The sequence below is a fragment of the Puntigrus tetrazona genome, chromosome 3 (genome assembly GCF_018831695.1).
Source record: "Puntigrus tetrazona isolate hp1 chromosome 3, ASM1883169v1, whole genome shotgun sequence".
NCBI classification, from domain to species: domain Eukaryota; kingdom Metazoa; phylum Chordata; class Actinopteri; order Cypriniformes; family Cyprinidae; genus Puntigrus; species Puntigrus tetrazona.
Window position 1 is genome coordinate 2,075,140 of NC_056701.1, and position 20,000 is coordinate 2,095,139.

At 41.7% G+C, this 20,000-nt stretch overlaps 1 protein-coding gene across 3 annotated transcripts in view; it reads right to left on the reverse strand.

The window, feature by feature from the left end:
• Nucleotides 1–20,000, reverse strand: part of LOC122341490 (myosin-9-like) — a 45,160-nt gene that overhangs the window by 18,294 nt on the left and 6,866 nt on the right. For 2 of the 3 annotated variants that reach the window (XM_043234880.1, XM_043234881.1), the window contains exons 2-17: nt 14,516–14,847; nt 12,942–13,098; nt 10,812–10,839; nt 10,634–10,727; nt 9,535–9,555; nt 7,250–7,342; nt 7,099–7,162; nt 6,363–6,461; nt 6,112–6,255; nt 5,942–6,037; nt 4,734–5,005; nt 4,481–4,654; nt 3,288–3,461; nt 3,088–3,202; nt 1,327–1,514; nt 22–143 (exon numbers count right to left, since the gene is read on the reverse strand). In XM_043234880.1, coding sequence (XP_043090815.1) covers nt 22–143; nt 1,327–1,514; nt 3,088–3,202; nt 3,288–3,461; nt 4,481–4,654; nt 4,734–5,005; nt 5,942–6,037; nt 6,112–6,255; nt 6,363–6,461; nt 7,099–7,162; nt 7,250–7,342; nt 9,535–9,555; nt 10,634–10,727; nt 10,812–10,839; nt 12,942–13,098; nt 14,516–14,842 — 2,168 coding nt within the window. In that variant the 5' untranslated portion in view covers nt 14,843–14,847. The remainder of the gene's footprint in view (nt 1–21; nt 144–1,326; nt 1,515–3,087; nt 3,203–3,287; nt 3,462–4,480; nt 4,655–4,733; nt 5,006–5,941; nt 6,038–6,111; nt 6,256–6,362; nt 6,462–7,098; nt 7,163–7,249; nt 7,343–9,534; nt 9,556–10,633; nt 10,728–10,811; nt 10,840–12,941; nt 13,099–14,515; nt 14,848–20,000) is intronic. The other variant, XM_043234882.1, reaches the window with a different exon arrangement.

The following is a 20,000-nucleotide window of genomic DNA, read 5'->3' on the forward strand; positions in this document are numbered from 1 at the left end:
CGCTCAGAGAAAGCAGCTAACCTCTGTCTGAACTCCTGGAAGACGATGCGGTTGGGGAAGCCCTGTCTGCAGATACGGATTCCCTCCAGGACGCCGTTACACCGCAGCTGATCCAGAACCAGGTGAGGGTCCAACTTACCAGCCTGAGACACCAAACAAACATTCACGCTGAATTCAGGACAAATTAAGCCCAAAGTTAAGTTTGTTTGTTTTTTTTTGGTTAATGTGTCCTGTGTGCTCAATTTGCGAAGTAATTACTAATTAGTTGGCCCAATCTTTGTAGTTCTTGTGAACACCAATAAAGTTTCATCATAGTTATCTTGACAGTTATCATTATTGGTGTAAACACTAATATAGTCATATTATATCCATTTTAATAGCTTACATTGTCGGCGCTAATATAGTTATCGTTGTAGAAATATCTTTATAGCTATCATTCTTCGTGTGAACACTAGCATAGTTCCTATTATAGCAATTTTTACACACACAGACACTTATGTAGTTTCTCTTATACCTATATTTACAGTTAGCGTTCTTAGTGTTAACGCTAATATTGTTATTTGTGCGAATCCTAATATAATTATCATTAAAACAACCTTTATAGTTATCGTTTTTGGCGTGGACACTAATACAGCCATCTGGTTTTTTTTTTGTTCTCTGCGTGAATGCTAATATATTGTCAAAGCAATCTTTATAGCTATTGTTTTTGGTATGAATGCTAATATAGTTATCATTATAGCCATCTTTATGGTTACTGTTCTAGGTGTGAGCGTTACTATAGTTTTTGCTATAGCTAAGTTTACAGTTATAGCACTGGGTGTGGGCGCTAACGCGGTTATCGTTAAAGTGATTGCTCTTTTTTTTGGGATGCTAATACAATTATAGCTATCTTTATAGTTCTCCTGCATTGGTGTGAACGCTCATGTAGTTATCGTTATCACAATCTTTATAGTTATTGTATTTGGTGTGGGCGCCAATACAGCCATGTCTATTTTTCGGTGGGAATGTTGATATTGTTATTACTGAGATCTTTAGTTATCATATAAAGGCTAACGCAGACATCGTTACAGCTCTTTTTATAGTTACTGTTCTTAGCGTGAATGCTACTTTAGTTATTCTTTCCAGTTATGTCTCTTGGTGCGAATGCTAACATACTTATTGTTATAACCGTATTAATAGCCATCGTTCTTGGTGTGGACGCTAATTTAGTTACTGGTCTCGACGCTAACATAGTTAGCTCATATAGCTATCGTTCTTAGTGTGCTAACAGAGGTCTTCTTTTAGGGAAGACATGACGTACTCATGAAAGCCGAGCAGTCAAGGTACCTTTTTCTCGTGGTTGGGAATGATGCAGCGGACGAAGTTGGGGTTGGTGTTTCTGAGCGTGGCCATGAGTTTGGACAGCTGCTCTTTATAGAGCTGCCCGACCGTGCGAAACATCCCCTTGCGGGTCTTAAACGCCCCCGGCAGCTCCGACATGCCGGCCACCTTATCCAGACCAACGATACGGTCCACTGAGACACAGACAGACACAGAGAGACAGACAGTCAGGGCGCTGAAAGAGCTCCGTCTCGGGCATGCAGTCTGGTCATGATGTGAAAACTACCCACGGTTCAGTGGGTCACACACACGTCAGCACTGGTGACAAACCACAGACACACACACACACACACACACACACGATGCTGGTGAAGAGTGGGGGGGAACACACGGGAAAATGATCCAAATCAATGCAGTGCAGGTGACACGTACATGTGTGTGTGTGTGTGTGTGTCGTCTCTATGTAGGTGCGTGTTCAAGGGTCCAAAATAAACACTCGCCTCGTTCATGAGGACACGAGTAGAACTGAATGACACAGATTTCAGAACAATATCACGAACAACTCATTCTGCCCGTGTTTCATGAATGAGGCTCAACCAGCACAAAGCAAGCGTGAACGTTCACTTCGCCGAGTCATTTGTTTGGTATTTTTAATTTTTTAAGCGATAAAAACCAATTTAAATAAATTACTGGCTTAACTCAACAGATAATATGAATTAAATATTACGAAATTAAAAAAAGGTAACTTAAAATAACAAAATATTAAACTTAAATAGCAATATTTAATAAAAGCACGCCAATAAAGTAACAAAAGTACAATTACCAAAGCCAAAAAATCTAAGTTTTCATCCACAAATACATTGTAGAAACCGATTTATCTATAAACTTAGGCAGAAAATAAAAGTTCCTTATATATTATATTTATTTTAAATTACAAAATACATTTAAAAAGGTAATAAATAAACTTATAAAATATTTTTGGAAAGTGACTGGAAAGTGTACACCATTTTTTTTTTTTAATGGAGTAAAACATTATATTTCCTAATTTGTTTATACAGCAGTAATTGTGAGGTTTGGCTAAAGTGAATTTCGGACCCTGTGATTGTGTGTGAGTGTGTGTGTGTGTAACTGCATACTGTGGTCATGTTTCACTGGTGAGAACAGAACCAAACCCATGCAGTTTATACCCATTTCTGCAGTACCACAGACCAACAGCAGGGGCGCCAAAGCACACTATATTACACAGAGAGGAGAGACAGCAGAAATATCAGAGATATATCTCAACACCTCAGAGAAACACAGTCACGCAGGACAGCTGATGGAGATGGAGGAGGAAGAGAACGTCACGGGAGTGAGAGAGAGAGAGAGAGAGAAAAAAAACAAAGATGTCACCTGGCTCTAAATGAAGGAAAGGAAAACGCTCATAGAAATAAGCTCTCTGACAGTTCTGGACCTCTGAGAAAGACGGACAGACGGGAGACGGTGTGTAGAGAGGTCCAGGAGGACGTGAAACAAGGGGTGGATGTATGGATGGATGGAGAAGGGAAGAAACAGAGGACCAAACACCAGCAGAAGAGAACAAATCCAGTGAGTTTTCACCCATGTCGGCATGAAAAAGGTGCCCAGAGTGTAAATATATTAGTCATTGTTCTCCTTTGTTGAGTTTTAAAGCTTCACGCCCTTGTGTCCTATATATTTCTTCAGCTTTTAGTCTTCCTCCACAATCTATGCATTTAGGAGCTGATTCAATGTGATCTGTCGACTCACCGTCTTTCCACAGCTCTGAAACAAACTTGTCGGTGGATTGATTGAGCAAAGTGGCCACGTTATCGTTCAGCGGGTCCATGTTCTTCATCAGCCACTCATCCGCCTTGTAATCCACCTGAGAAACACAATCACAGACGTTTAAAGTTCACAAACGAGGCTGTGAAATCTCATGGGGGTTCAGCCGAGGAGCACGTCAGCACCTTTCCGGCGTAGTGCATGATGCAGAAATCCGCCTCGTCCTTCAGTTTCTTGGGTTTGTGGAATTTGGAATGCGTCCCCTGCTCCTGCAGGACCTTCTCCACAAAGCTCTTGTCCGTGGCTTTGGGGAACCAGCACTCTTCGTCCAGGAGAGCCAGGATTCCTGGAGGACTCGCCTGGAAACATGCATCACACATCACAATCAAAAGTCTTCATCATCAGCAGAAGATCACAACTGAGATTTCAAACTGGATTTAGTATTTTATACATCAGGATCAGAGTAATATCTAGACTATTTTTGACCATCTTGGCCCAGGTAATGAATATTTTTAACCAGTTTGGCTGAGCTAATGAGCATTTTCAACAAGCTAAGATCAGCTGATAACCAGTTTAGACAAGCTAATGACTATTTTGACCCTATTTTTCCAGCTAATAACATTAATAATTAGTTTAGGCCATCTGATAAGCACTTTGAACGACCAGCTAATAACCATAATGACTATTTTTGACCAGCTTGGTCCAGCTAATGACCATTTTTAACCAGTTTGGCTAAGCTAATGACATTGCAAATTAGTTCTGACAAGCTAATGGTCCAATTAATTAAATTTTTGACCAACCTGGACAAGTTATTGACCATTTGTACCAGGTTGGATCAGCTAATGAGCACTCCAAATAAGACCAGGTAATGACCATTTTTGTCAGGATAATCAAGCTAATGGCTATTTTTGGCCATCTTGGTCCAGCTAATAACCAATTTTGACCAGTTTGACCGAGCTAATCAGACACTGAAATGAAACTTAGAGATTCCTAGTTGTCAATACTCAATCTTAAACATTAGAATCAGACAAATATCTACATTTTAAACAATTCAATTAAAAGTCACATAGTTTTTCTATGAGTCACACAACTGTTGGAGATAATCTACCTTTACCTTCTGTACTTGCTCTAACTAGTATGTTTCAGATGGTCTTCCAGGTCAGCCTTGGCCCCACTGGCTGGTAGTCTAGCTAAATCCACCTTCTTACCCAACTTGAAGCAGTTTTGACCAACTAAAAGCCATGTAAAAGCAGCTACCACCTTTCTATCTACATCACTAGACAAACAACGGATATCCAAGCTCTCGATTCCTAATTTTAAACAAGAAAACCGCTCGTTTAGGATCACGCGATGGTTCTAGGAGTGTAGAGACGCTCACGGGTTTCTCGATGAGGTCGATGCAGGGCTGCAGGTCGAGGCCGAAGTCGATGAAGCTCCACTCGATGCCCTCGCGCTGGTACTCCTCCTGCTCCAGGATGAACATGGTGTGGTTGAAGAGCTGTTGGAGCTTCTCGTTAGTGTAGTTGATGCACAACTGCTCGAACGAGTTCAGCTGCGGAGAGGAACAGAAACTCAGTTACGGCTGGGAGTTATGCAGTGAGCACCCTTGAGGCCGAGGGACTGTGCCGTACCTCGAAGATCTCAAAGCCGGCGATGTCCAGGATGCCGATGAAGGAGGCGCCCTGGCGCTTGGTCTTATCCAGAGCTTTGTTGATGCGCATCACCAGCCAGCGGAACATCCTCTCGTACGTGGCTTTGGCCAGAGCCTCCACTGCAAACTCGGCTTGCTCCTGCGTCTGAGCCTTCTGCACGTAGTCACGGCCCACCTTGATCCGGGGCGAGAGGATGGCGCGTGTGAAATCGGTCACGTTCATGCCCATCAGATGACACACCTTCTGGGCAGCTGGAGATGCGAAGAGAAAGCCATTTAGAAATACTAATCAACACATATTGCTGGTTTACCTTCTCTACCTTAGCTGACTAAGATGTTCCATTGCCTACCAAGCCTCAATAGCTGGTAGTTAATCATTCAGCCCGATTTGAACCAGCTCCTGACCATTTCGGACAAGCGCATGTAATTTTATCCTGCTTAAACCAAATAATGGCCAGTTTTCACATGCTAATGACTATTTTCAACCAGTTTAGAAAAGCTCATTTCTATTCTTGACTAGCTGAACAAGCTAATGACTGATGTTCTTGGTTAGCTTATAGCAGTTAATGACCATTTTCGACAAGTTGGGCCAGACCAATGATCATTTCCAGCTAACGACCATTTTTGACCAGTTTAGACCAGCTTGTGCCAATTTTACATCATTCAATAAACATTCTTGACCAACTAATAACCATTTATGACTAGCTATATAAGATAAGCAGCTAATGACCGTTCTTGACCGATATGTACCAAATATAGGCAATTTGTGATCAGCTTGTCGCAGTAAATTACCATTTTAGATCAGTTAATAATCATTTCCAATGAGTTCGGACCAGCAAATAAACTTTCCGACTACTTTGGAACAGCAATTGACCGGCTTGTAATGGAAAATTACTATTTTACCAATTTGGACCAGCTAAAGGCTGGTAATAACGATTTGTGTCCATGCAGACCGAACAGTGATTACTTCTGGCCCGTCTGGAAACTGCAAATAAAATTTTCTGACCATTTTGAAGCAGATGATGTCTATTTTTGGCCGAGTGGAACCAGCTAGTGACCAATTTCGACTAGTTTGGACCAACTCTTGGTCAGTTTGGACCATGTAACTATCGCTGCTTACTATAGAGCAACAGATTAACAGCACAAGGCCTGAAGGACAGGTTTGTAAAGCTAAGATGATGTGTTTACCTGTATCATCAGGCATGGAGGCCTGGTCCGAGTGACGTTCCTTCTTGAAGGACATATTACCCAGCTGTAGAACAGATGAAATGACCCTCAACAGACCTGCAGGGGGCGACACACACAATTAAAATCCTCAAACATGCTGCAGATAACACGGTCACGGTCTGCGTACTCACCGATCTGCTCGTCCTCAGGGAAGCCCATGATCCTCATGGCCTCCATGGTCTCCAGGTACATGTCACGGTCCTGCTGTCCAGGGATGGTCACGTTCCCGTTGGACAGGAACCGGTACTTATTGTAGCCCTCCAGACAGAGTTCAGCTGGTGAGTGAAACCATTTACATTTATTCATCAACGTAAGCGCCTGATCGCACTATTACTAAGATTGCAATCATTTATAAGCATCCAAAGCCGTGCAGGAGACTCACAGCGCAGTTTGTCTCCAGCGCCGGTCAGCATGTAGTAGAACATGTGGAAGGTCCTTTCTTCTTTAGCTTGACGGATCGCACGGGACTTTTCCAGCAGGTCTGACGGTCAGAGTCAAGGACACACAACAGGATACATACAGAAAAAAATGAAGGCTTTTAACAGCCTGGGTCTTCATTGATCATCTCAAATTATGCTTCATTTGATATTTCTGCTTTGTATTTATGCATTTAGCAGATGCTGCGTGCTTGATGTAGAGTCACTGAAACCTATTAACATAAAAAATGTAATATAAAAAAAATATAAACGGATATCCTTAGGGCAAATAAGAAATTGTATAATGTTAAATAATATATAAAATAGGCAAAATTTATCGCCAACAAACAGTTTTTTCTTTGTTTATTTTTTAGTATTTGTAAAATGGAATTGAAATAGTAAAAAAAAGTTTTAATTTTTATTTCTCTGCACTTCCTTTATTATTATTAATAGCTTTTCCCCTGAAATAAAAATGTTCGAATTTTTTATAATAGCATATTGTTTATTTTTATTTTTATTTATTTCTTTCAGATTCACGAGTGGTTATTAAAAACAGGTCATGCTCTAGTTGTGGTCTGCAAGTCCTCCAATATACGTCATCAAAAACACGCAAATAAATATGCAAATAAGCTGTAATTACCGTATTCAAATGGCAACGACTTAATTTCAATTGAAACATTTTTTAAAGCCTCAAAAAGATACAGGTTTCAATATTGGCTCCGACGATGTACCCATTAACGTCAAAGTTGATTCTGATAAATTTGCCCTAAAACACAGAAAAGACAAAAGATTAATAACACGTGTTCACAGCCAGACTTGTATGCCAAACGTCTGTCGTAACGGGGAGTCTTACGAATCGGGACGAGTTGTCGTTCTTGACTGTCTTGGCGTTGCCGAAGGCTTCGAGGATGGGATTGGCCTGCAGCAGCTGTTTCTCCAGCTCACCCTGCGCTCAAAAACACACCAATCCACGACTGAGATCAGATCAAACGAACCACGGCCAGGAGCCGATCACGTCTGACTGCCAAAAGCAAAGCCTTTAAACACAGCATCGCAAGCGTCTGGCGCACAGTGGATCAAACAAGCTGAAACAAACACACAAAGACAAGCACGTCCCGATTTCTGAAACACCAGCAAAAGTGAGCGGCCCGTCACCTCCGGAAAATAACACAACCGTGAGCAAACCACTCCCTCATTCGTCCGTCTCACGCAAACGTTCACTCCGTCAGCCCCTTAACGGTTTCTTGAACCAGAATCAGTTTTAAAAGTAGTTTTAAAAAAGTTAAAAGTATAAAACGTTTTAATTTAATATGGTTTCAAACGCAACAGGTCAAATGTGTGTTTCGTGTACGGTACTAAAACAACGAAATAAACTATATAGGCATATAAAAAATACTAATAAAACGCAAAAACGCAACAAAATGACACAAATTTTTTTTTTTTTAAATTGAGAATCTAAGCAAATTACAAAAACGTGCAAAAAATTAAAATAATATAAAAATATAAAAAAATAAAATAAAATAGAATTGTATATTAATAAATGCTAAACACGTAGAACACTCATTGGGTTTCAAAGCAGAAATGTTACGTTTATACGTCAGTTTCTTCAGTTAAAATGTTATTTACACCAATTGATCTGAGACAAAACTACTTTTTCAAATGGTCCGACATCTAGTGGGCGGAGTCACCGCAATTGCATTCGTTAGGTCCCACCCACGCCAGTGACGTCACTACAAGAACCACCGCCTAGAAAAGCATTTTTACAATTTAGTTAACATTTCCCGCGCGCCGAGCGTTTAACTCGCGCCGACGGCTGCTGTTAAGTTAAAACAAGCAGAAATGTTCCCTCTTCCGACGCAGAAACGATCCCCATCTTGTTCGAATCATGTAGGCTAATCACGAGAGCTTCCCCGCAGCGCCTCTGTAAACCGTTTCACGTGTTCTCTCGCGGAGCGCGGCTCGTTAAAGGCGCCAGAACATTCCAGCTGCGTCATCATTCCCGCCGCGGGAGGCTCGCGCCGATTTCTCCCGGCTAGTGAATTAAATGCACTGGCGCGCGCACACACACACACACACACACACAGCAGAAACCAAACCCAAAACCCCCTGAGCGCAGAAACACGGTACAGATTTACCATGGTATTCAGACACGTGAGACAGAGAGACGAACACGTGATCGCTAAAGAAGGGCTGAAAATACCGGAAATTCTCATTTTGATCATTCACAAACAATTGATGAATTACCTAAATTACTTCTGATGTGAAACTCGGCCTTCAAATTCTGCTTTAAAATTCAGTTTTATCGCGAAACGTTTTTTGGCGCGCTTCGATGTGGTGACGGTTATTCCCGCGCGACCAACCGTCCTTCTCTGACGTCCACCAAAACTCAAATTTAGTCAAATACATGCATTACATCGCGCATCTGTTATATTTAGGGCGTCCTTGTTAAACATTTTACACGTAGGTACTATTTTAATAACGAAAAATTACAGGAGTGACCCAATCCTAACCGCATAGCATGTAGCTAATTAGCGTTACTCAGCACTTAATGACACTGGAACAAGGACGCCTTCAAATAAAACCGTAGCCAAGGCTTATTATACCCTTTCAGTGATATAATTACGTTTATTACGAAGACATTAAACGGTTTACAAATCACTTGGACGTATTACATACCCGCTGACAGAGTCTAGCGTGTAATTTACACATTATTGTGATGATTATTTTGCACTGTACACGTTTGCCTGCATAGTCCAATGAATGAATATCAAAGCGGACGTTTGTGAACCAAACCGAATGGTGATTTCTCAATTCTCAGCCCCAACGATCACACGAAGAAAGCTATCATGACCGCGATCATATTTAACCCCAAACAAGCTACTTTAAACCCAAACGAACAACTCAGCCGTTTGTTTTTTGCGTTTTGACATGATACTCAGTAAAAACCGAGCCTTGTTCTCGACGCAAGCTCTTGACGTCGGGGTGAAATACGAGGCGGTCTTGGACCGATCTGGTTCTCGGTGTCATGTGTCTGAAGCGCTCGGCTTCGGCCGTTCCCCCAAACATCGTGAAGAGATAACGGAGAGAGGTGAAGGAGACGGACAGAGACAGATGGAGAGATGGAGAGATGTAACTCACATGTGACAGGACTGAGCTGCTCTGTTGGTATAAAGAGAAAAACACTCAAACCATCAACTCACAGCCAAAGAGCAGGCCGATGATGACCGACAGAAACATCAGGGACGGATTTGGACCGAATCCCACAAAACACTTCATTTGTTTTCATGAAAACACTCGCAGGATTTACTTCTGCACGGCGCCTCCATGAATTATGAGGACAAACATTCAACCAAACCCGAACTAGTCGATCTCAATCATTCAACGAGGATTTCATTTATAACAAATTTAATCAAAACAAATCAAACCTGCCACCTTGTTCCCAAACCTAGCATTAAAAACATCATTTTCATTTTTAGGTTTAATGTGCATTTAAAAAAACATGTACGCTAAAATAAATGCGTTTTAAATCTGCTCGAAATGACGTGATTGATGGGATTGATAGTACAAAATAAACAACGCTCTTTTAATCAAATGAAGTATTGGTTTTATATATTTGTGTTTTAAGTACATAACGATGTGCAAGAAACACGTATGCTAAAAAGAAAGAAATCCTAAAATATAGTTTCTGACTGAAATTATATGCAAAAAAAGGCCAAAATAAATTAGAAATTAAGTAAAGTATAAAATAATTATATATATATATATATATATATATATATATATATATATATATATATTTATTTATTTATTTTTTTTTTATTTTAGGTTTAAGTTATATTTTTATGTATTTTACAGTGTGCAAAAATATGTACGGTAATAAACGTAATAAAGCATACATTTTTAAAGCATGATTTTTAATTGGATTTTAAGAAAAATTTTTGATTAGTTTTTTTTTTTAAGGGAAGCACTTCATTTCACTTTTTAATTATTTTTTTTAAATCTCATCTTAAAATCTGATGCTATCTTTGGCTTGTGGTGCACGCCTGACATCCTCGTCTGGCTGGATTAAACTGGAGCGGGTCTAACGATCTCTGATGGATCACAATGTTTGTGAATCTGGTTAAAGAACATCCCTCACTCCTCCGGCTCGGCCCGATCTGATAAGACCACGTGAACCCAGACGAAGGCAGGCTGGAGAACGCCTAGATGCTGAATGAGGAACCTCTGAAGAACTAACCTGGTCTTTCTTGGTTTTGTGGGACGAGGCCACGTGAGCCAGATACTGAATGACCTTCTTGGTGTTTTCTGTCTTTCCGGCTCCTGATTCGCCCCTGAACACACGCAAACACACAGATGAGTGGAGAAATCAGCGCGTCTCTAACGCTCGTCACAGAAAGAGCCGTAACGTGACTCACGTGCAGAGAATCGATTGGTCCTCGCGGTCTGTGGGAGGAGACAGAGATACGAAAATTGCATCAAAAAAAATGACGTTTTTTGTGAAACGGCCAGTGAATGTGATTTCATGCACTTTGGTTTGAGTTTATTAGTTTTACTGATTTTATTCTCGTTTTATGTCAAAAGCAGAGTGTATTTTAAGTGTCTTGAGTGAGAAAATAATATATTTTTAATGATCTTACGCTATGAGTTTTTTGGCAGAAAATAGTCATTTGTTTATTTTATATTGATATTTATTTATTTAACACTGACATAATTTTGACTTTTTAAAACCTTTAGCAGAAAATAACACTTATATTAAATTATGTTATTTATCTTTATTTTTTGCAGATTTTATTCCATTTTATTTCAAAATCAGGATGTATTTATTTTTATGTATATATTTTTTGAGTATTTTTTAATTTATTTTGATCATTTTTTGATCACATTATTTATTACGGCTGTAATAGAAACCATTTCAGAAGCAGAGAGAGTTATTTCTTCTCGTTCGAGCAACTAAACAAGCTGAAGTTCGACTGAAGATCATCAAAGTCAAGACTTGGTTAGTAGTTTTAGCTGTGAAGTCCTCCAGGCGGAAAAAAGTACCACCCATTCAATCAGGAAGAGCTCAGACCACAAAACAGGAAGTCGGTATCTGACTTCCTGTGACTGGAGAGGGAGCCGCCTTTCCAGAAAACCCCAGCGAGATAACGGCCCTCGTGCTAATAAACCTTTACACTGGGAAAAACAAAAAGATCTCAGACCATAATACGTGTGCATTTTTTAAAATAATAATAATAAAAAAAAAAATAAAGAAAATTATTATTACCCCCAAAATTATTATTAATGTTGTTAGAAATTATTATTATTATTATTATTATTATTATCATAAAACATGCCTATTTGTTCATATTGACTATCGATGCAACAAACAGAACTAAATTATAAAGTATAATTCAAGTTTGGATACAAGAAAGAATTACTGTTAAAACAAAACAAACAAAAAGAATAATTATTTCATTGTGAAATGTGTTTTGGCATTTTATGAACACACGAACTGATCATTTGATTTTTTTTTTTTTGATTTGTAAATAAATTTGTAAATGGTTTTTAAAAAATAGGTCGAGGAGGTAGAACAGGATGTAGAATTGCAATTTAATTGTAATTTAAGAAATTAAAAAAAAATATATATAAGAAAACTAATACAGCTGATGTGTAGTTTTTACATTCACTATATTAAAAATAATATTTTAATATATAATATAATATATTTTTCCTCTATTGGAACTTAAAGTCTCTTCTTACTGTTTAGTGTTTAGCAGCATTTGTAACATAACTCTCTCTCTGTTCCTGCAGGCAGCCTGTTTCTCTGTGCTGCTCTAAGAAGAGCTGATTAAATCTGTGTGTATCTCAGGGTGCTGGAAGTGTGTGTGTGTTTAGTGTCTCTCTGTGTGTGTGTGTGTGTGTCTGTGTGTGTGTGTGTGTGTGTCTCTGTGTGTGTGTGTGTGTGTGTGTGTGTGTGTGTGTGTGTGTGTGTGTGTGTGTGTGTGTGTGTGTGTGTGTGTGTGTGTGTGTGTGTGTGTGTGTGTGTGTGTGTGTGTGTGTGTGTGTGTGTGTGTGTGTGTGTGTGTGTGTGTGTGTGTGTGTGTGTGTCTGTGTGTGTGTGTGTGTGTGTGTGTGTGTGTGTGTGTGTGTGTGTGTGTGTGTGTGTGTGTGTGTGTGTGTGTGTGTGTGTGTGTGTGTGTGTGTGTGTGTGTGTGTGTGTGTGTGTGTGTGTGTGTCTGTGTGTGTGTGTGTGTGTCTGTGTCTGTGTGTGTGTGTGTGTGTGTCTGTGTGTGTGTGTGTGTGTGTGTGTGTGTGTGTGTGTGTCTGTGTGTGTGTGTGTGTGTGTGTGTGTGTGTGTGTGTGTGTGTGTGTCTGTGTGTGTGTGTGTGTGTGTGTGTGTGTGTCTGTGTGTGTGTGTGTGTGTGTGTGTGTGTGTGTGTGTGTGTGTGTGTGTGTGTGTGTGTGTGTGTGTGTGTGTGTGTGTGTGTGTGTGTGTGTGTGTGTCTGTGTCTGTGTGTGTGTGTGTGTGTGTGTGTGTGTGTGTGTGTGTGTGTGTGTGTGTGTACCCTGCATCATGCTCCTGTAGGCCGTGTCTGTGATGGCGTAGATGTGTGGGGGCATCTCGTGTCGTTTCTTGCCCTTGTACATGTCCACGATCTCCTCGGAGTAGATGGGCAGGTTCTTGTAGGGGTTGATGACCACGCAGAACAAGCCCGAGTACGTCTGCGGAGAACAGACACACACTCCACGTGAACGTCACGCTCAAAGAGCTCTCCCGCTCGCTCTCAGCTGTGTTCTATTGATCCTGCGATCAAAGCTGCATTTTCTGCACCATGGTCTTCAGAAATCAGTCTAGCATCACGATTAATGTTTCTGATTAGGACGAAAGTGTCTTTTTTATCTAGAGGCTGTGATAAATATTACTGAAAGTTTACTAAAATCATGGTGCACGTGAAGCATCTTACACTAAACGGCATCAAATATCCCGCTGGATTTGCGGCGTGCTGCAGGGTTTCAGCAGGTCGGATTTGTTGCCATGGTGATAAAAAAAAATTGGCAAAAAAGGCAAAGTGAAACCCTTCAGCTGTTCACGAGCCGTTCGTAGATTTTATAATGAAGTTACCTCAGATGGATGCATTGTGTAATCTTTTATATCCTTTTTTTGCAAAAAAAAACATATTTATAAAAACACATATGCAATGGTTTTTGTCGCCAAGAGAGATTCAGATCAAAGAGACCGGATCAGATGAGCCCGAATCGGACTCAGATCGGACAGATGTCTCGTCTCAGGCGTGCTCCCAACCCCCAATCGCATCATTTCCTGTCCCTCGGGAGCGCATTGTTCCTGCCGTTTCCTGTTTAGAGCACCGGCAGCGAGCGCTCGCGGGTCGCCCAGACCCTGTTATCTCCGCTCAAGGCTGTCGAATCTCTCGTGTTCCTCAAAACAAAGCCTCTGACCCGTAAAAAAAACCCCGAACGAGATCCACTGAGCCGACGAGAGCGCGGCATTGTGGGATACCAGCCCGCCTCCCTCACACCATCGGCTCCGGTTACACTTTATTTTAAGGTGTCCTTGTTATGGTGTCAATATTTATATACTGCATACACTTACTGTATGCTTAGGGTTACTTGTATCTAATTATTCATCATATATTATTATAATAATAGTAAGTGCACGTAACGAGGACACATTATAATAACGTTCTGTCAGGGTAAGCGTATAAAAGTCCGCCTCACGCGTTTTTCAAGCAAACACTCCCCCAAAATCTAATTAAAAATAAAACCCCGCTGGATTCGTCCATCGAGGTGTAATGCAGAGTTCCAGCAGGTTTGATTTACAACTAAATTATCGTAAACGTAAAAATAATAGTAAAATAACGACATCATTCGCGATTAATCGCCTCCATAATAAACAATATCGGAGTGTGTAGTGTGTATATGTGTATGACGTCACACACACACGTAGTATTTACATGCACAGAAGTAAACATGCATCATAAATTTTTTATTGGAACGATTCAACATATAAAGCGAAACTTGATGCATCATAAGCATTTTTGCTGATCTTCCCAAGCCTCTAGATCACCCCACAGCGTCTAAGAGTCCGACTAAGGCCCCAGCATCTTGGCGCTAGACTCACGTATATGAGGCCGGAGTAGTATCTCTCCTTCAGGTTGTGCAGCACGGACGCCTCGTTCAGGCAGGTGAGCTCGGCCATGTCCTCCACCTTGCTGAACTTGGGCGGGTTCATCTTCTGGATGTCGTCCTTGTTGACCCGCACTTTCTTGCCGGAGTCGGCCAGCTCCACCACCACCTCATCCCCGTGCTCCTCCTTCACCGAGCCGGGCTCGAACCCCAGCCGCTCCGAAGGCACCCACACCAGCTTCTTGGTGGCCCAGTCGGCCTGCGCCAGCGGGTTGTTGACCAGGTTGCGGTCCACGTACAGGAACTTGTCGGCGTCCGACATGATTGCTGGGGGAGCGAGAAGAGAGAGAGGCGTCGTTATAAACGGTCTGGTTTCAAACCCCGAGACGGCGAAAATAGAAGATTGCACGATCTTTACCAAAAAGGCTTTTCGGTTTATTTTCTTAATAAATATTCTTGTTATTTTGTGTACGCTGTTCTAGACAGAAATGTGTTTATGTCTGAGAAAATTATATATAACACTCACCAGACATGCTTTTGTAAACAAGCAACATTATTTATTGTACATGTTCTTTTAATGTAAGGTTGTACCTTTGAAAGAACAGATTAGTCCACAGTTAACTTAACTTTGTAGTTAGTGCATGTTAACTAGCAGTCACTTTATTTTGATGACTCCACAACATACAACCAGAAACTTTGCAAGGACATGTATATATACACATATACATCCATATATATATATATACAGACAGAGAGAGAGACAGAGAGAGAGAGAGAGAGAGAGAGAGAGAGAGACAGAGAGAGAGAGAGAGAGAGAGAGAGAGAGAGAGAGAGAGAGAGAGAGAGAGAGAGAGAGAGAGAGAGAGAGAGAGAGAGAGAGAGAGAGAGAGAGAGAGAGAGAGAGAGAGAGAGAGAGAGAGAGAGAGAGAGAGAGAGAGAGAGAGAGAGAGAGAGAGAGAGAGAGAGAGAGAGAGAGAGAGAGAGAGAGAGAGAGAGAGAGAGAGAGAGAGAGAGAGAGAGACAGAGAGAGAGAGAGAGACAGAGAGAGAGAGAGAGACAGAGAGAGAGAGAGAGAGAGAGAGAGAGAGAGAGAGAGAGAGAGAGAGAGAGAGAGAGAGAGAGAGAGAGAGAGAGAGAGAGAGAGAGAGAGAGAGAGAGAGAGAGAGAGAGAGAGAGAGAGAGAGAGAGAGAGAGAGAGAGAGAGAGAGAGAGAGAGAGAGAGAGAGAGAGAGAGAGAGAGAGAGAGAGAGAGAGAGAGAGAGAGAGAGAGAGAGAGAGAGAGAGAGAGAGAGAGAGAGAGAGAGAGAGAGAGAGAGAGAGAGAGACAGAGAGAGAGAGAGAGAGAGAGAGAGAGAGAGAGAGAGAGAGAGAGAGAGAGAGAGAGAGAGAGAGAGAGAGAGAGAGAGAGAGAGAGAGAGAGAGAGAGAGAGAGAGAGAGACAGAGAGAGAGAGAGAGAGAGAGAGAGAGAGAGAGACAGAGAGAGAGAGAGAGAGAGAGAGAGAGAGAGAGAGAGAGAGAGAGAGAGAGAGAGAGAGAGAGAGAGAGAGAGAGAGACAGAGAGAGAGACAGAGACACAGAGAGAGAGAGACAGAGACAGAGAGAGAGAGAGAGAGAGAGAGAGAGAGAGAGAGAGAGAGAGAGAGAGAGAGAGAGAGAGAGAGAGAGAGAGAGAGAGAGAGAGAGACAGAGAGAGAGAGAGAGAGAGAGAGAGAGAGAGAGAGAGAGAGAGAGAGAGAGAGAGGAGAGAGAGAGAGAGAGAGAGAGAGAGAGAGAGAGAGAGAGAGAGAGAGAGAGAGAGGAGAGAGAGAGAGAGAGAGAGAGAGAGAGAGAGACAGAGAGAGAGAGAGAGAGAGAGAGAGAGAGAGAGAGAGAGACGGAGAGAGAGAGAGGGAGAGAGACAGAGAGAGATTTTTGTTTGTTTTGTTTCGGTTGCACCACTGACAAAAGAAATAGTTGGACTAACTGGTTTTACTTTTTTTGGAAGACAATGCACTCTAAATCATCGCTATGCATTTTCTAGAGGGTTCGACTGGTTGCTAGGGTCAGCGCGGGGTTGGAGACGTCTCTCGAGTTCAGCATCTTAAACAAACAGCAGCCGAAGAGGCTCCTCGACGGACGAGAACCAGATCCACAGAGCCCTTCCCCTGCTTCTCTTACACAAGTCCTCAGGAATGCTGGGTCTGCATGGCACGTCCAAACACAAGTCAGGTCGGCAGCTCGTAAAACACGGAAAAACGTCAGGAAGGTGAGCTCATGCTCCTGGCGGCCACATGAAATGACCGCGGCGGCCCCTAATTACAGTCAGAGGCCCTCACACACACACACACACACACACACACACACGCTCGCGGCGTCGAGCGCCGTACGCTTGAAACACATCGTTGATTACACCATTCAGAGTCGTGTTTAGACAATGGTGCGCTTGTTTAAAGTACGGGTCTCCGGCGGGTCACGGCAGGAGAAACAGCGCTAAACGCAAATAAAACTACGCAGCTAGGCCACATAACAGTTAGCATAGTGTGCTAAACGTATAACATACAGCCTTTGCATTTGCATCTATTAATATTTTGGATGTTTTGGAGTTTTCACCACCGAGGAACAGTAAAAGTAAAGGTACTGGAAAAAAAAAGTTTATGTATGTAACATTACAACATCGTGCTGCATCGTGAAGAAACGACTAACTGCATTGCTTGGATACTTTTAAGAAAAGTAATGCGTTGCGGTTATCGGCATTTCCCCCAACACTTTGTGAAAAACTTATTTGAAGTAGTTGAACAGATACTTCCTGTAAATTTAAAAGTAATGCATCACCTTAAAAAAAAATTTATTATTTAACTTGCATTACTTGCAATGGGTCACTCACCAACACTGACTGCAATATTGCATTACTTTTTATGTAAAATAATTAATATTTTGCATCGCTACTTTTTTACCAGGGCCAGGCTTGCTTTATTTTTTCCTCTTTTTTTTTAAATAAAATCAAAAAAAGGTATATTTTTGGTGACCGTAAAAAACCAAAAGTGCAATCGAAAATTACGAAACCTCACAAAAATGATGTTTTTACAATGAATAAAACCAAAAAACAAAATAAATAGCATGGTGGCCACAAATTAACCATCGTTTTGCTAAATTAACTCAATTAATTAACTGTTATACAAATGGTAACCACTATGGAAAAAAAACAGTTACTAAATTTTTACTGTAATAAATCTATGGTTAATTTTCATAAGGAGCTCATTTTTTTTAAAAAGGTATTTTTAGATCTTGTAATCCTGTAAATATAAAAGAGATCGATTATTTTAATAGTTACTTGGAAAAAGTATTTTGATTATATAATAGTGTTACTGGCAATAAAAAAATATAATAAAATAAATACTAAAAAAAAATAAAATAAAATTTATATATATATATATATATATATATATATATATATATATATATATATATATATATATATATATATATATATATATATATATATATATATATATATATATATATAATAAAAGCCAAAACAGCAGATTGCAATGAATTATTGTCTGCTAAAAACGTTAAAGAAAAAGCAGAATTTAATTTTGCCCGATAAACAACTGCGGCGAATGGCTCTAGGTGGTTTGGATCTGGCGGTGTCGACGAAAGGCTCTTGGCGGGAAGAAACTGGTCAGGTGGGTGAACTCACGCAGGTGTCAGGTTAGCGCAGTCGCCCCGGAGACACAATCAATCACCGAGCTCGACTGAACCACAACACTGCAAGCCCAAACAGGCGCAAGATGGCCGACAGCGCTTCCCACGCTCCACCGCGTCTCAAAGCGCTCGCGCTCACAGGAGAGGGAGGGACGCAACAGGTCCTACCGGATCAGAGCGACACACAACCGCAAACAATCCTGAGAGCGGCTTCAATAGGCATCCCAGGAAACGGCTTCTGAGCCTGACCTCTCCGACTCTCATGCAGAGGAGAGGAAAGCGGGGGAAACACGGGCAGAAGGGCCGGGAATGCAGCTAAAACCAAGCCAAAGCTTCCCATTTTGGAAAACGTTCACAATGGGGCTTCCGAAAGTTCCGTTCGGAATTTTCAACTTTGGAACTCCTGCGCCTTCCAAACCTGGAATCGCCAATTTTTTTTTGAAATTCTAAATGCGTCCGGGTTACAGCGCAGCGGCGGGAAGGTTTCCTGTGACTCCGTGGCGTTCCTCGGGCGGCGCGCTCCATCGAGTCTGTCAGGCCCCAGAGTTATTTTAGTGCTCGGCTCTCTCCACGCCCTGAGCGAGGAACAGGATTCCCACGTGGGAGGACTTTGGCCGATCCAGATTTAAAAGAGCGTGTTTGTCACGGCGGGCGCTCTTACGTTGAGCCGCCGTATCTAGGGCGGGTGACCCATAGTAAGCCAGTTTTATGACATAACGCTGCAGAGGAACCCTATCAGCAAGGAAAGTTCGACTTTAGCCGTTATGAAACTAAAGCTCAGCCGGACCGCTTTCACCACCGGAGCTACGCACTTCGGTTTACGATGCTTTTGGGAAACGCAGCCCAATTAATAACACACTTGGCCATAGATGCTGGAAAAGTCTGCTGACCAAACACGTTTGGTCCCAAAATGGATATATGTGCTGAGGTGTAGAAGCGGCCAACCATACACGGTTTCTTTTATAGCAAAAAATAGTTCGGATATTGAGTAAAGACGACGTACTGTGAATAAAAAAAACTTAACTTTTGATTAGGACTTCATTTGAACAACTCTAAAGGCGGTTTTTTTTTTTTTCTTCACACGCAGATTCCAGATTTTCAAATAGTTGTATCTCGGCCAAATATTGTCCTTTGCTAACACACACACACACACACACACACACACACACACACACACACACACCAATGGAAAGCTGGTTTATTCAGCTCTCAGAGTTCTCAATATCAAAAAGCTGTCTCTTACGACTGGCTCTGTGGTCCTGGCTCACAAATACCGTAAACGGTTAATACAGCACTAGCCGCTAACATCGTTGGGTGAAAAACCCTTCTGCATTAGCGTTCTCGCGACCCCGAGCAGCTGAACACGATCAGACAGAAACGACACGCATCTCCTGGGACCGCCGCGAGTTAAAAACCGTACAGTTGTAAACGAGCGCCCGAGAATTATGGGTAATGTAGTCCCGTAAACCAGCACAGAGGAGCATTTCCTCGCAAAACTGATACGTAATATGCCTACGCCGTGATTTATTTCATTTGCAGGGTGAATGTCCTCCACACGCTCAACATCTCGCGCTCGACCACCCATCGGCCGCTTTATCAGCTTCATCAGAGATATGCTTCGCTCGCTGGTCCTTCCCTTTCTGCTTTTTCCTGAACTTTTGCTCAGAAGAGGATGAACGCAACACGTACGGCTCAGAATACACACGTGAAGGTCAGAATCACAAGAAGATCCATTCAGACAAGGCCACAAGTCTGCTTTTCCATCAAACTTCACGTATTTCACCGACTGCTTTAT